Here is a 14004-nt window from a genome sequence, read left to right as displayed (position 1 = left end):
TGGTTTTATACACCTCTATAAGATCATCTTTCAGTCTCCGATGCTTCAAGGAGAAAGGTCCTAGCCTGTCCAACCTCTACCCGTAACTCAATCTCTTTAGTCCTGGCAACATCCTTGTAGGTACTTTTTGCACTCTTTCCAGTTTAATAACATCTTTCCTTTAGAAGGGCGACCAAAACTTAACACAATACTCCAAATGCAACCTCACCAGCATCTTGTACAACTGCAACATAACCTCCCAACTTCTATACTCAATGCCCTGACTGATGAAGGCCAGCGCGCAAAAGACTTCTCCACCCTGTCTAACTGTGACTCCATTTTCGGGGGAACCATGTAGCTTAACGCCAAGGTCCCTCTGTTCTACAAATGATATCCACATTTGTTTGGCATTTCTAAGGTCATTGAGCTGATCGTACTCTTTGAATAAGATCTGTTCTCAGCAGACATCAGGGTTCAATGTGTGATAGTACGCAAATTAGCTATTCTTAAATTGTTCTTGTGACCGGCCTTAGCCAAACATTGCCAGGCAACTCTTCAACCGGGTCAAGGACGGAAAAAGAAAACTAAATACTTTAGTCCATATTTAAAAAGAGACAATTTAAAAATCAAGAGAAACAAAGGACTGCAGATGCTGGAATCTAGATTAAAAACACGATGATGCAGGAGGAACTCAGCAGGCCAGGCAGCATCTGTGGAGGAAAGCAGGCGGTCAACGTTTCAGGTCAGGACCCTTCTTCAGGACTGAAGATAGGAAAAGGGGAAGCCCAATACATAGGAGGGTGGCCTCCTCTACATTGTGGCCTCTTCTACATTGGTGAGACCAAACGCATACTAGGTGAGCGTTTCGCAGAACACCTGCGCTCTGTCCATAACCGAGATCTACATCTCCCCGTTACCAGTCACTTCAACTCCCCTCCCACACTATCACTGATATGTCAGTCCTCGGCACTGCCAGGAGAATTCCAAGTGCAAACTGGAGGAACAGCACCTCAATTTCCATCTTGGAACCTTGCAGCCTAATGGCATGAACATTGAATTCTCCCACTTTAGGTAATCCCCACCCCCATTCCCCCACCTCCCACCCATGCCTCTTCTTCCTTTTCCTAGCCTATCTCTTTTTTCTATCCTTTTTTTTCTCTCCTTACCTTTGACCCATCCGCCCGTGGATCTGCTCTCCCCTCCTCCCCCGCACCTGCCCATCACTATCTCTTACCTGCATCTACCTATCGCCACCTTGTGCCCACCCCGCCTCCCCTCTTTTGTCCACCTATCACTGCTCTGCTTTTCCCTCCTATATATTGGGCTTCCCCTTTTCCTATCTTCAGTCCTGAAAAAGGGTCCTGACCTGAAACGTTGACCGCCTGCTTTTCTCCACGGATGCTGCCTGGCCTGCTGAGTTCCTCCAGCATCAGAGTGTTTTTCTTCTTCATAATTTAAAAATCTATTGATGCCTCAGAAGCTTTTGAATATACCAAAGTGAACAAAGCTGTACTGGCTTTGCTACCCAGATATTCTTCAACAATGTTCAAACAAAGTTACCCTTGACTTGGAGGTATAGTCAATGATCAACATATGGTGTCACCCCTCGATATTTTGGGGTCCGGTGCTCAGTAAAGGGAAACCATAGAATTGAATATCAGAACCTTCACTTGACCAAGCATTGCTCATGTGAAACATTGGGACTATGTAAACAGAAATGGGACCTTGTGATGGGAGATCCCCAATGTATGTATTGTGCATGTGGGTAACTTTCATTTTTCTCTGAATTTCCTTTTTTTTCTCGATTTCACAAAAGGTCTTTGATATTATGTTCATTCAAATGCTGTCTTGATGTCAAGGCTGTCATTCTGGCAGCCAGCCATGGCCGACATTTGAATCAATTCCGTGAAGAGGTTTGGAGCCAAGTGGTTCTGGGAAAACCCAACTGAGCATCAGTGACCAGTTTATGGTGAGGAAGGAACATTAGATGGTACTATCCACAACGCCATCCGTCACTATGTTAATGATTGAGAATGAAGTGGTGCCGCTGTTCATGGCCAGGAGATGTGACCTGGTTATTATGGACAAGACCAAGTTGGACATCTTTCATTTTTGATATTAATGTTGAAGCTGTACGAGATACTACACAAAGCAAGATCAGCCGAGGTTAATTGTACACTTTATTCTTAATTGTCACACTAATACACAGGCTCTTGACTAATGACTGCCAAAGCCTATTTCCTTAAAGCTAATTAGTGTATAGCTCCATGTGAAATTAATTTCAGCTGAATTATCTCACTTAAACTTCATGCAAATATACAAATTAGGAGTAGGTCACTCGATCCCTCAGGCTGGCTTCGTACTTAATAAGATCATGAGTGATCTGACTGCATCCACATAACCAAGCTTTTCACCTCCTTGCACTTTACACATCCAGCTACTACTGCCTTTAAAATATTCAAAGACACAGCTTTCACTGCCCTTTTAAAAAGCACATTCTTAAGGTTCACAACCCTTTGCAAAAAAACAAAATTGCCTCATCTTTCCCTTAATGGGTGACTCCTTATTTTTTAAACAGTGATCTCTCGTTCTTCATTCTCCCAGAAGGAGAATCATTTCCCCAACGTACAGCCTCTTGAAATCTCTCAGGATCTCCTATGTTTCAGTCAAGTTTCCATAGTTAACAGGCATGAGTTGCTGCAATGATTCTAAGATTCTGTAGCAGAGATGCTGACTTACACCGGGGCAGAGTTTCACAGGTACCAGCCAACCTCTGATGTCTCAGCCAAGTGGCCATATCCAGAGAACAACAGCTCACGGGATATAATTTTCAGTCATTGCACAATTTGTCTAGCCCATTTTGATCCACTCTCACACTGATCAGTAGCAGGCAGGCACAGTACATGGTCCTGTTTGCAGAACTGGTGAGCTGATGTGAACATTCCAGTCAGCCTTCACACACTTACTCATGTAAATGTCACCACCAGAACCATTCCTGCCCATGCCCTTGCAGTGAAAATGCACCATGCAGAGAATGTTCTGCTGGGCCTCTGAAACATTGAGATGAAGGTCATGTCCCCCATTCCAGAGGCTCATAACAGCATTGACAGGAGCCTCATATTGTACCTGGACTGAACTCCAGGATAGATTTATGAACAAGAAATGGAGGCAGTGAACACAACATGGTCAGAAGCCAACATGTCAAGTACTCAAACTGGAACAACATGATGAACTATTACTGAAAAGGAAACATAAATCAATTGCAGACATTAATATGGACAACAAAAGACACTAACAAAGAGAAGGAAATGTTGCACTTAAATAGTGCCATTCACCTCTCTCTCAGTACTTCCCAAAACCACTTTAGAGCTATGAGGTATACTTGCTTACCATTGTGATGCAGGAAACCCACAGAAGACTTATTATGTGCTGCTTGCATGTGCAATGTTATGATAAATACTCAGTAAGTTTTAATGATGATGTGAGGAATAAATATTGACTAGATAACTTCTCTGCACTGTAAAAATGCCCTGGACCTTTAACAGAGTATATTGATGCTGACGTTTAATATCTCACTCGAAGGCAAGCAGCCGTGACAGTGCAATACTCCCTCACGACTGCGCTGGAGCATCAGCCTAGATCTTAGCACTGAAGTCTCCAGACTGGGACTTCTGACTTAGATGAACAAATGCTGTCATCTGAGCCATGAGAGACACACTGCTAATACAAAATTGGTGTTCAAAAATACATTTTTGTACAAATACTTTATGTAGAGAACACTGACAGAAAGTGCAGTGTCTTTTTATGACAACCGGTGGGCTTGGGTCTGATTTGCATCAGAACCATGGCTGCTGAGAGAGGGCCATCTGTTTATTGAACAGAAAAGATTGTACTTACATAATGTTGTCTGATCCTGTGGTATCCTCTGTTTCTTTGTTCTGCCTCTAATTCTGGTCAAGTAGCTGCTGAGATCTCTCTTACTGGCTTTCCTTCCTCCTCAGAGATCTCGCTGGAAGATCCTTGATCAAGGCAGAGTTAGCCAGCAGAGGGTGCCCCCGGCTGGTGAACCTGTCTGGCTTGTGGTATCCTTCTGGTTCTGATCCATAGTGTGTTTCAGTTCTGGGCACCACACTTTAGGAATGACGCAATTGACTTCAGAGAGGGTGCTGAAGAGATTTACTAAAATAATTCTAAGAATGTGTTCCTTTAGTTATGTGGATAGACTCATGAAGCTGGGGATGTCCTCCTTGGAACTGAGGTTGTGAGGAGATTTGACAGAGGTATTTAAAGTCAGGCAGTTGATAGAAACCGTTCCCATTGTCAGAAGGGTCAAGATCAAGGGAAATAGATTGAAAGTGATTGGCAAAGGAACCAAAAGTGAGATGAGGAAAAACATTTTCATTCAGCAAATGGCCCCCTGCTGTCCTGTAACCATTCTGGTAATAGAATCATCCAATTGGACAGCAGAGAAGTGGGCCCTCCCGGCTCACCATGTCCACGCCAACCATGTCTATCTACAGTAATCCCTTTTGCCTGAATTAGACCCGTATCCCTTTACGTTTTTCCTATCTACATACCTGTCCAAATGCCTTTTAAATGTTATAATTGTATCTGCCTCTACCACCTCCTCTGGCAGCCCGTTCCAGATAGCCAGCAGCCTCTGTGTGAAAAATCTATCCCTCACATCTCCGATATTCAGCAGATCAGCCAGTAACTCCAATCAGCTATTCCTTTATCCTTCTTAATGGAGCAGATCAGGGACATTGAATGAAAGTATCCTACGGACAATCTTGTTATATTTAAGACCTTATACAACACCTTGAGGTAATGGGATCTCCTTCACTTTGGAAACCTCATGGGGGTTCTAAGATGTACAATTTGCACATTGAGGAATACTCAACACTTAAATCCCAGTGGTGTGCTTCCAGTGCTTGAACATGGGGGTGCTCTACTGAAGGGCATCGGCGGCATGAGTAAAGTTACAGAAAATACCACACAGCCTAAGGATCCCTATCCTGTAGACTTCCAACCAGATGGAGAAAATAGTGCGGAGGGTGCGAGTTACTGCAACATCTTGTTAATACTTTTGCCTCCATTATCAGACCTCTTTGTCATAGGTCAAAGGGATGATGTGAACTGTAGACCCTTGTGCCAGATACTTCCTACCTCACCCTAAACTTATTCCAGCTGGGTTACTTCCCTTTCATCCCGATCCTGTTCTGTCTCCAATACAATGACAAATATGGCTCTGCACGTACAGAACCTGATAGTAGTGATTTTATAAAGCAGGAGAAAAAAATAGTTTTCTGCAGAATCCTTTCTTAAACAGCTTAACACACACAAAAAAAGTCAAATTAATCCAGTCAAAGCTGAAACATTAGAACAGTTATAGCCTGTTAAATCACACTTTCAGCAAATCTTCACAGTCAGAACTGATTATCTTGGATGCTGAACTGGCATTTGTGATTTGATTTTCTGATAAATAGCACTGGCTTTCACCACGTCATAATCCATGCATATCTAAGAAAGCGCATCAATGCCTCTGCTTCCTCAGGAAGTTAAAGAAATCCGGCATGTCCCTATCGACCCTCACCACTTTTTATAGATGCACCATAAAAAGCATCCTATCTGGATGCATCACGGCTTGGTATGGCAACTGCTCTGCCCGAGACCACAAGAAACTGTAGAGAGTTGTTGTCACAGTTCAGCACATTACGGAAACCAGCCTCCCCTCCATGGACACTGCCTACACTTCTCGCTGCCTCAGTAAAGCAGCCAACATTATCAATGACCCCTCCCACCCCAGGCATAATCTCTTCTCCCCCCCACCCATTAGGCAGAAGATACAAAAGCCTGAAAGAATGTACCACCAGGCTCAAGGACAGCTTCCATCCCACTGTTATAAGACTACTGAATAAACCTCTTGAATGATAAGATGGACTCTTGACCTCACCATCTACCTCATCATGGCTTTGTACCTTATTATCTGCCTGCACTGCACTTTCTCTGTAACTGCAATTCTGATCTTCCTTTTCCCTTGTACTATCTCAATGTACTGATGTGATGAAATGATCTGTATGGATGGCATGCAAAACCAAGTTTTTCACTGTACCTCAGTACATGTGACAATAATAGACCAATTACTAATTTATCTGTTGCTTTGGCACTTCTCCCCAAAACCCCCCACATCATTCGGTTATGAAGGGAAAAACTTCTGTTCATTCTTAATTTTCCCCAGTTTTCCCATCCTTGCCAGAATATGTTTACTCCCAAACAGAAATATTGAATATCAACAACAATAAACAGTTCTGAAGTTGTTCATGTCATCAGGAGACACGCTTCATGCAGTGCTTAATATGTTTTTTTAGAAGTCCGTTCTACTGTGGACTAAGTATTCCAGTACCACTTTCAAGATTTTCCTGCAGGCATGGTGTGAAGCTGGAAGAAACTGACCAGCCATAGATAACATGGAAGCTCTGCTCTTGGGCATTTTTGCTAAATGATAAATGGTAGTGTCTCTGAATTAGTTCATAAGCACAGTATTTAACATTGACAGCTAACTTAGACTAAATGCTAGCTTAAAGTCCACAGTCAATTGAGTACAATCTGCAACAAGGTGAGTATGAACATGTTATGAGTTTTTAGCCTTACCCATTTCTGAAATTAATTGAAGTATTAATGAGGTGTTGTACGGTGACTTTCAGAACAAATAACTGGCTTTGAAACATGCAATGGTCAGAATTTATTCATTATTCCATAAAATTGCAGAGTGTTTGCAGTGATTCCAGATGATTCCAGTGATTCCTACGTTACAGCTTACACAGACAGGGGCACAGCTTAAACATAGCTGAGGTTTATGCGACATGGAGTGGCTATCAGTGGAACTGATGTGCTCAGGGTAGACCTGCACCAAGTGTATTAAGGAATAGTGAAGGGAGTTGGGACCAGTTAGATTTCAGATACTTTTAAGGGAACTGGGACCAGGTAAGTTAGTAATACACTGGAGGTAATGGTTACCGGCTGGGTTTGGTATGCACTGCAAGTTGGGATCATCTAGATTCTGAGTGTGGAGTTGGGAGGAGTAACAGATGGCTCTAAGGTTTATGATGCCGATAATAATTAAACTAAAGGCTATTTTTCCATTTTGCAGAGATAGGGGAAAAGTAATTTTAATTTCACCCAGTCATCCTTTTGCATTAATACATGTCATAAAAATAAATAACCCCCTCTAGAGGTGAAAGTCAAACAGGGGGCCTTAGCTTGTGCGTGAGGGGAGTCCTTCTCAATCAAATCCAGTGCTGGAGCCTAACACCTGCACATTAGAGTGCCAATGGCCTTTCTGATATAGATTAGGCTAGCAGCCCAGCACACTTCAAGGATTTAAATTAATCAAAATTATTGCCAGTAACGTACAAATGCAGCATGTTAATTAGTGAAATAGAGTGAACAATGCTGGGGGTGGAGGAAGAATAAGGGGGTGGAATTGAAGGAAGATTTGAAATAACCTATTTGTACATTGCAGTTCTCTTTTACTTTTCTAATATTGTTGTTAAGAGCAGGTTTTCAAATTTAATGCCCTCTTCTAAATCGCCAAAAAGAAATCAAGTTACAAGTTCTAGTAAGCCAACTAACTAAAAATTGGTTCTGACAAAGGTCTCCGACCTGAAACAATAAATCTCTTCCCTTCTCCACAGATTCTGCCTGACCTGCTTGCGTGTTTTCAGCATTTCTGTTTTTGTTAAGCACCACTGAGTTATGACGTGGACCTCGGAAAATTCTCCAAGTGAAGAATGGCGAGTTGGACTTCATCCAAACAATATCTTCATGCTTTGGAAATGGAAGGATCAGGAGTCTGTAAAGCACTGGCCAACTCTCAGCCCAACTCTCATCCCACCACCCAGCTCTCTCCACACAACTGCTCCCATCAGACTCCCACTGGACAGTCTGGTGTCAGATTTTATATTTAGTGGGCATCCTCACTTTCAAAGAATCCCTTCATCATTGTCAAGAGAAGGTAAAAGCAAATGAATTTTTAAGTCATCCAAGTCACCCAGATTGGCAACAAACCTCCATTCCCTGAATATAGGAGCATGAAAAATAGGTCAGCTTGGGACCACTAGAAATAGGTCACCTTGGGAGTTTTAATGATAGCTTACCATTAATTGGAATCTATTCAGTCAGGAACACTGGACATTAGGCTCAGCCTTGCTTAACCAAACTGAGAGTGTCTCCTATCAATACATGGGACAAAGAACATTACAGCACAGTACAGGCCATTCGGTCCACAATGTTGTGCCGACATTCTATCCTGCTCTAAGATCTAGCTAACCCTTCCCTCCCACATAGCCCTCCATTTCTCTGTCATTCATTAGTCACTCAGGACTGCTTATAATGACAGATTGTCAACCAATCGTGCCGTAGGAATTATATTATGGTACTGTCCAGTTTATCCAATTGAGAAACAGAGCAATACAAACACTTTATGTCTGCTTCTGCAAAATTTTATTGTAGGCTGTTCCCTAAAGACTCTATTATACGGGGCATGTGGATCAAAAAACAATATTCAGCATTTATTCCAGATAAAGAACTAATTTACTGCAATAAGTCGTAATGACTGGTAATAAAGTTCTTCCCCAATACCTATGCAACACTGTAGCTGAGGCCAATAATTTAATATTGTACAACTTGATTAAAATAGAATAGGTACATTCAGTACGGTGGGTTGAAACTAAAGTTGTAAATAGGATTGTGAGGAGAGTGACTTATCTTTGGGTGGGTGATGGGGAGGTAATCTCTTAAAAGTCAATAGGAGCCTGGAACATAAAGCAAATATGAAGGCAGCCAAAGGGAATGTTCCCACTGAGAGATAGAAAACTGAGAGGGCAGGATGTGTGGGCAGAAGTGATTAAGGTTTTTAAATTAATACTGTTCAAGGCATAGAACTGCTTGACTTATTGCGTGACAACAGGCAAGCTATTGCAAGAATAAGCTGAGCTTTCAGCTGGAGGTAAGGAAGCAGAGGCTGAACAATTCACTGGCACCAGAGAAGGGCACCAATGGAGCCTGGTGAGATGGTCAGTCCACTGCAGCAAAGTTCAGCAGCTCCCCCTTGTACAGCATCTTCTGTGCATTGGGGGGGAGTGGCATATTTATGTCATAGAAAAGTCCCAGCCTGTCCAACCTTTCCCTGTAACTCAGTCCTTCGAATCCTGTCAACATCCTTGTAAATCTTTGCGGCACTCTTTCAGAATTAGAATCCAAATCACGTTTAATATCACTGACATATGTTGTGAAATTTGTTGTTTTGTGGCAGCAACAAGACATAAAGACTTAAGAATTACTATAAGTTATAAAAATAAATAAAGAGTGCAAAAGAAGAATAAATAGGTACTGTTCATGGGTTCACAGACCATTCAGAAATCTGGTGGCAGAGGGGAAGAAGCTGCTCCTGAAACATTGAGTGTGGGTCTTTAGGCTCCTGTCCCTCCTCCCTGATAGTAGTAATGTGAGGAGGGCATGTCCCGGGTGGTGAGGGTCCTTCATGATGGATGCCATCTTCTTGAGGCACCATGTCTTGAAGATATCCTCAATGGCAGGGATGGTTGTGCCCCTGATGGAGCTGGCTGAGTCTACAACCCTCTGCAGCCTCTTTTGAGCCTGCACATTGGAGCCTCCATACCAGGCAGTGATGCACCAGTCAGAATGCTCTCCACTGTACATCTGTAGAAATTTGCAAGTGCCTTTGGTGACGTACCAAATCTCCTCAAGCTCCTAACGAAATAGAGCCACTGGCGTGCCTTCTTCATGATTGCATCAATGTGTTGAGCCCAAGGTAGATCTGCTGAGATGTTGACGCCCAGGAACTTGAAGCTGCTCACCCTTTCCACCGCCAACCCCTCAATGAAGACTGGTGTGTGTTCTTCCAACCTCCCCTTCCTGAAGTCCACAATTAATTCCATAGTCTTGCTGACATTAAGTGTGAGGTTGTTGCGACACCACTCAACCAGCCGATCCATCTCACTCCTGTACGCCTCCTCATCGCCATCTGAGATTCTGCCAACAACAGTGGTGTTATTGGTAAACTTATAGATGGCATTTGAGCTGTGCCTAGCCACACAGTCATGAGTGTAGAGAGAGTAGAGCAGTGGGCTAAGCACGCATCCTTGAGGTGCACCTGTGTTGACTGTCAGCGAGGAGGAGATGTTATTACTGATTCGCACTGACTGTAGTCTCCTGATAGGGAAGTCCAGTTTAAATACATCTTTCCTATAGGAGGGTGACAAAAACTGAACACAATACTCCAAGTGTGGCCTCACCAGCATCTTATAAAACTGCAACATAGCTTCCCAATACTTTGAGTGTAAGTATGATCCTGTCCTGACCGATGAAGACCAGCGTGCCAAATGCCTTCTTCACCACCCTGTCTAACTGTGACTCCACTTTCAGGGAACCATGTACCTGAACTCCAAGGTCCTTCTGTTCTACAACACTCCCTGGGGCCCTCACAGTTGTTTTACTGTGAAAATCCTACCTTGATTTGACTTTCCAAAGTGCAACACCTCTGGAATGTTCCTCTGGAATTAGTAAGGCCCCTATCAGCCAGTTGTGGAATATCACCCTCACTCAGTAATCAAGGAGAGATCGTAAGCCTGGTGCATCCATTCCTCTGTTGATCAATTTATTCAAAGCCAAAAATCAAATGTATACAAAAGCAGGTGTGCGGGCAAGTTTTTTACCCAGAGAGTGGTGGGTGCCTGGAATGCACTGCTAGGAGTGGTAGTGGAGGCAAGTACAATCAAGGCATTTAAAAAGCTGTTAGATAGGCACATGAATATCCATTGAGGGATATGAGGAGGTGTACAGGAGTGAGATAGATCGGCTGGTTGAGTGGTGTCGCAAAAATAACCTTGCACTCAACGTCAGCAAGACCAAGGAATTGATTGTGGACTTTAGGAAAGGGAAGTTGGGAGAACACACACCAGTCCTCATTGAGAGGTCAGCAGCGGAAAGGGTGAGCAGCTTCAAGTTCCTGGGCGTCAACATTTCAGAGGATCTATCCTGGGCCCAACGCATTGATGCAATCATGAAGAAGGCACGCCAGTGGCTCTACTTCGTTTGGAGTTTGAGGAGATTTGGTAGGTCACCAAAGACTCTTGCAAATTTCTACAGATGTACGGTGGAGAGCATTCTGACTGGTTGCATCACCGCCTGGTATGGAGGCTCCAATGTGCAGGATCGAAAGAGGCTGCAGAGGGTTGTAGACTCAGCCAGCTCCATCATGGGCACAACCATCCCCGCTGTCGAGGACATCTTCAAGAGGCGGTGCCTCAAGAAGGTGGCATCCATCGTTAAGGCACCTCACCACACAGGACATGCCCTCTTCACGTTACTACCATCGGACAGGAGGTACAGGAGCCTGAAGACCCACACTCATCATTTCAGGAACAGCTTTTTCCCCTCTGCCATCAGACTTCTGAACGGTCCATGAACTCATGACAGTACCTCTTTATTCTTCTTTTGCACTATTTATTTATTTTTGTAAGTTATAGTAATTCTTATGTCTTTACGTCTTGCACTGTACTGCTGCCACAAAACAACAAATTTCACAACGTATGTCAGTGATAATAAACCTGATTCTGATTCTAAAGGTAGTGTAGGCAGCAGGGATTAGTTTAGTTAGCCGTTTAGTTACTAGTTTAATTAGTTTGGCACAATGACGTGGGTTGGAGGGCCTGTTCCTGTCCTGTACTGTTCCATGTTCTAAGCATGAATGCACTGTAACCTACAAATTGTTAAGTACACTAAAACTAGGTAATATACCTATCTTTATAGCCTTTGTTACAACTAGAAGATTTATGGGCATTTTCTTGGCCACTGAGGTCCATTCCTTGATTTGTGAATACTAATTCCTCAGAACAAGAAACAATCAACTGGAGGAAACAACCTGTTGCTCTAGATTCCAGCATCTGCAATCTCTTGTGTCTCCTCAGAACAAGGATCAGGTAGAATTAGGAAGAAACCCATTAGGTCTCCTCCACCCAAAGATTTCCACAAGTGTTTCTGAGAAGGTAGAATGCAATTGGTGCAGATCCATTGCAGGCAGGCAGTTAGGCGAGGACACAGTCCCAAACTAGCCCACTCGCAAACCCCCACTTCAAGTAATGTGTTTGCACTGTTATGGAGTGCCAAATGCAGCCTGTGCCACCCAAGACAGAAACCCATGTTAGGATTCTCCTCTAATCAAAGGTTTGTAGAGCCACAGTGATAAGCTAGAGCCAAGCCTGAACATTAATGTGTCTTTTTGAGCGTCTGGATATTTTTAGGCTTTCCGATCACTATTGTGCAGAATGAACAGCCAGGGACCCCAGGGCAGGCAGCTAGACATCAACTGCAAAAACACTAAGGCTTGGAGCTGGCTGTGACTCTTTATCCTGCTTGTCTATCATTAAGCTCTGAACCAAGGTTCCCTGGGGATACTTTATCAACTCAGTGACTGTGCCTTGGCCTGGAGCATTGATGCACATTTCCAGCGTTCTACATATGTCAGTAACAGAGTAGGGAGATGCAAAAGAAATTAATCCCTCTTTATCATCTAAAAAACAGCTAAAACAGCTTTATCAGCTAAAACAACAAATGTATCTAAAAGCAGGAATGCATTGTTGACCTTCAGTGGATGACTAGCTGTGATGCGATCAGATGGTAGTTCAAACAGAGTTAAACAGTAGTACCAAGAATTAAGGGGTCATGCTGGTAAAACACTAATGTAAGTTTATCAGGGCGTAGATGAACCAGTTAGAAGTCAGCTGCCCAAACGTTGAATTTCATTTCACATATCATTATATTGACTCAGCAAGGTTTTGCCCAGGAACTTGTGGCCTCTACTTATAGTTGGCGCTTGCTGGACACACACTGCTGGATAGGCCAGTCAGAGATGGGCCCAGTAACCCCACAGTGAATGGAATCAAGTTAGTAGAAACTGACATCTTACCGTCGGCCAGTAAGAGAGCTGTAGAGAAAGAGAAAAAAGGTGAAATATAATGAAATGACAGCTGAAGACATTGCTATACCACACAATGAAACAAAGTAATCTGATCTGGCATATAACCTTTGCATGACAAAAAGGAAATACTTCTGTATTTTCAAAGGAAGTACAATAATACTGAAAACAAGGTGGTTTCAGAGAAGTGTATTTTTACCCCTAAATTACAGTGTAAATAACAAGAAATTCAACAATATAGAACCCTATTCAACCTGCCTTTGCTAACCTGATGAAGTACCCATTTAAAGGCTGTGGTTAAGGATAAGGGAAGAGGTTACGGTTCACTCAAAGGGACCCAAAATGGCATTCAGTGCCCAGAAGTCTTGCTTTGTTTGCTGGAAGAATCTGCTTAATTCTGGCGTCATGTTCTGCTGATGCATGGTTTGTTATCTCGAACCTGGGCTGAGTAGTTAAAACAAGAATACAATAAAATAAGAGGAGGAGTAGGCCACTCGGCTCCTCAAGCCTGCCCAGTACGATCGTGAGTGATCTACCACAGACCTCAGCTCAGGTCTATCTGCAGATCAGCCCCAGTGGATAATGCACAATTGCATTAGATCACAATAAAAATGTTACTCAATTTGAATGTGAATAGAAGGGCAGTGTAGTAATAAAACTAAGGGAGAAAACAGATGAAAATGTTTGGATGTTGATCAATCCCTGAATACAATGAGGCCAGTGGTAGCACATTGGGTCCTGCTAATGATAATCTCCGTGTTTCAAATATTTGCTCGATAGTCAATGGTGATTGCATTTAGCGCTCTGCTGTGAGACAGTATCCATAGAAATGGGCATCCTTTGAAAAAGTTTTGTAATAGAAAGCCTTTCAATGAGAATACATCTGCAAGTGACATGGAAAATCACTTGGAGGATTAGGTAGTATTGTGACTAAAGATCATGGAAAGATTGGGGTATCATGGCGTACCATGGCTGAGCTTTATACTGAAGGTGAAATGTTAAACTGAATGTTTTCCAATGGTCATGGG

The 14004-nt window shown here is 43.0% G+C and overlaps 1 protein-coding gene across 4 annotated transcripts in view; it reads right to left on the bottom strand.

Annotated features, from left to right (window-relative positions):
• LOC127586224 (sodium/calcium exchanger 3-like) overlaps positions 1-14004 on the bottom strand; it is a 353793-nt gene that overhangs the window by 36665 nt on the left and 303124 nt on the right. For all 4 annotated transcript variants that reach the window (XM_052044020.1, XM_052044021.1, XM_052044022.1 and 1 more), the window contains one exon: positions 12968-12985. In XM_052044020.1, coding sequence (XP_051899980.1) covers positions 12968-12985 — 18 coding nt within the window. The remainder of the gene's footprint in view (positions 1-12967; positions 12986-14004) is intronic.

This window comes from Pristis pectinata, chromosome 35 (assembly GCF_009764475.1).
Source record: "Pristis pectinata isolate sPriPec2 chromosome 35, sPriPec2.1.pri, whole genome shotgun sequence".
Lineage (NCBI taxonomy): Eukaryota > Metazoa > Chordata > Chondrichthyes > Rhinopristiformes > Pristidae > Pristis > Pristis pectinata.
The sequence above is the reverse complement of the archived record's forward strand: the minus strand, read 5'-3'. Positions and strand labels throughout refer to the sequence as shown.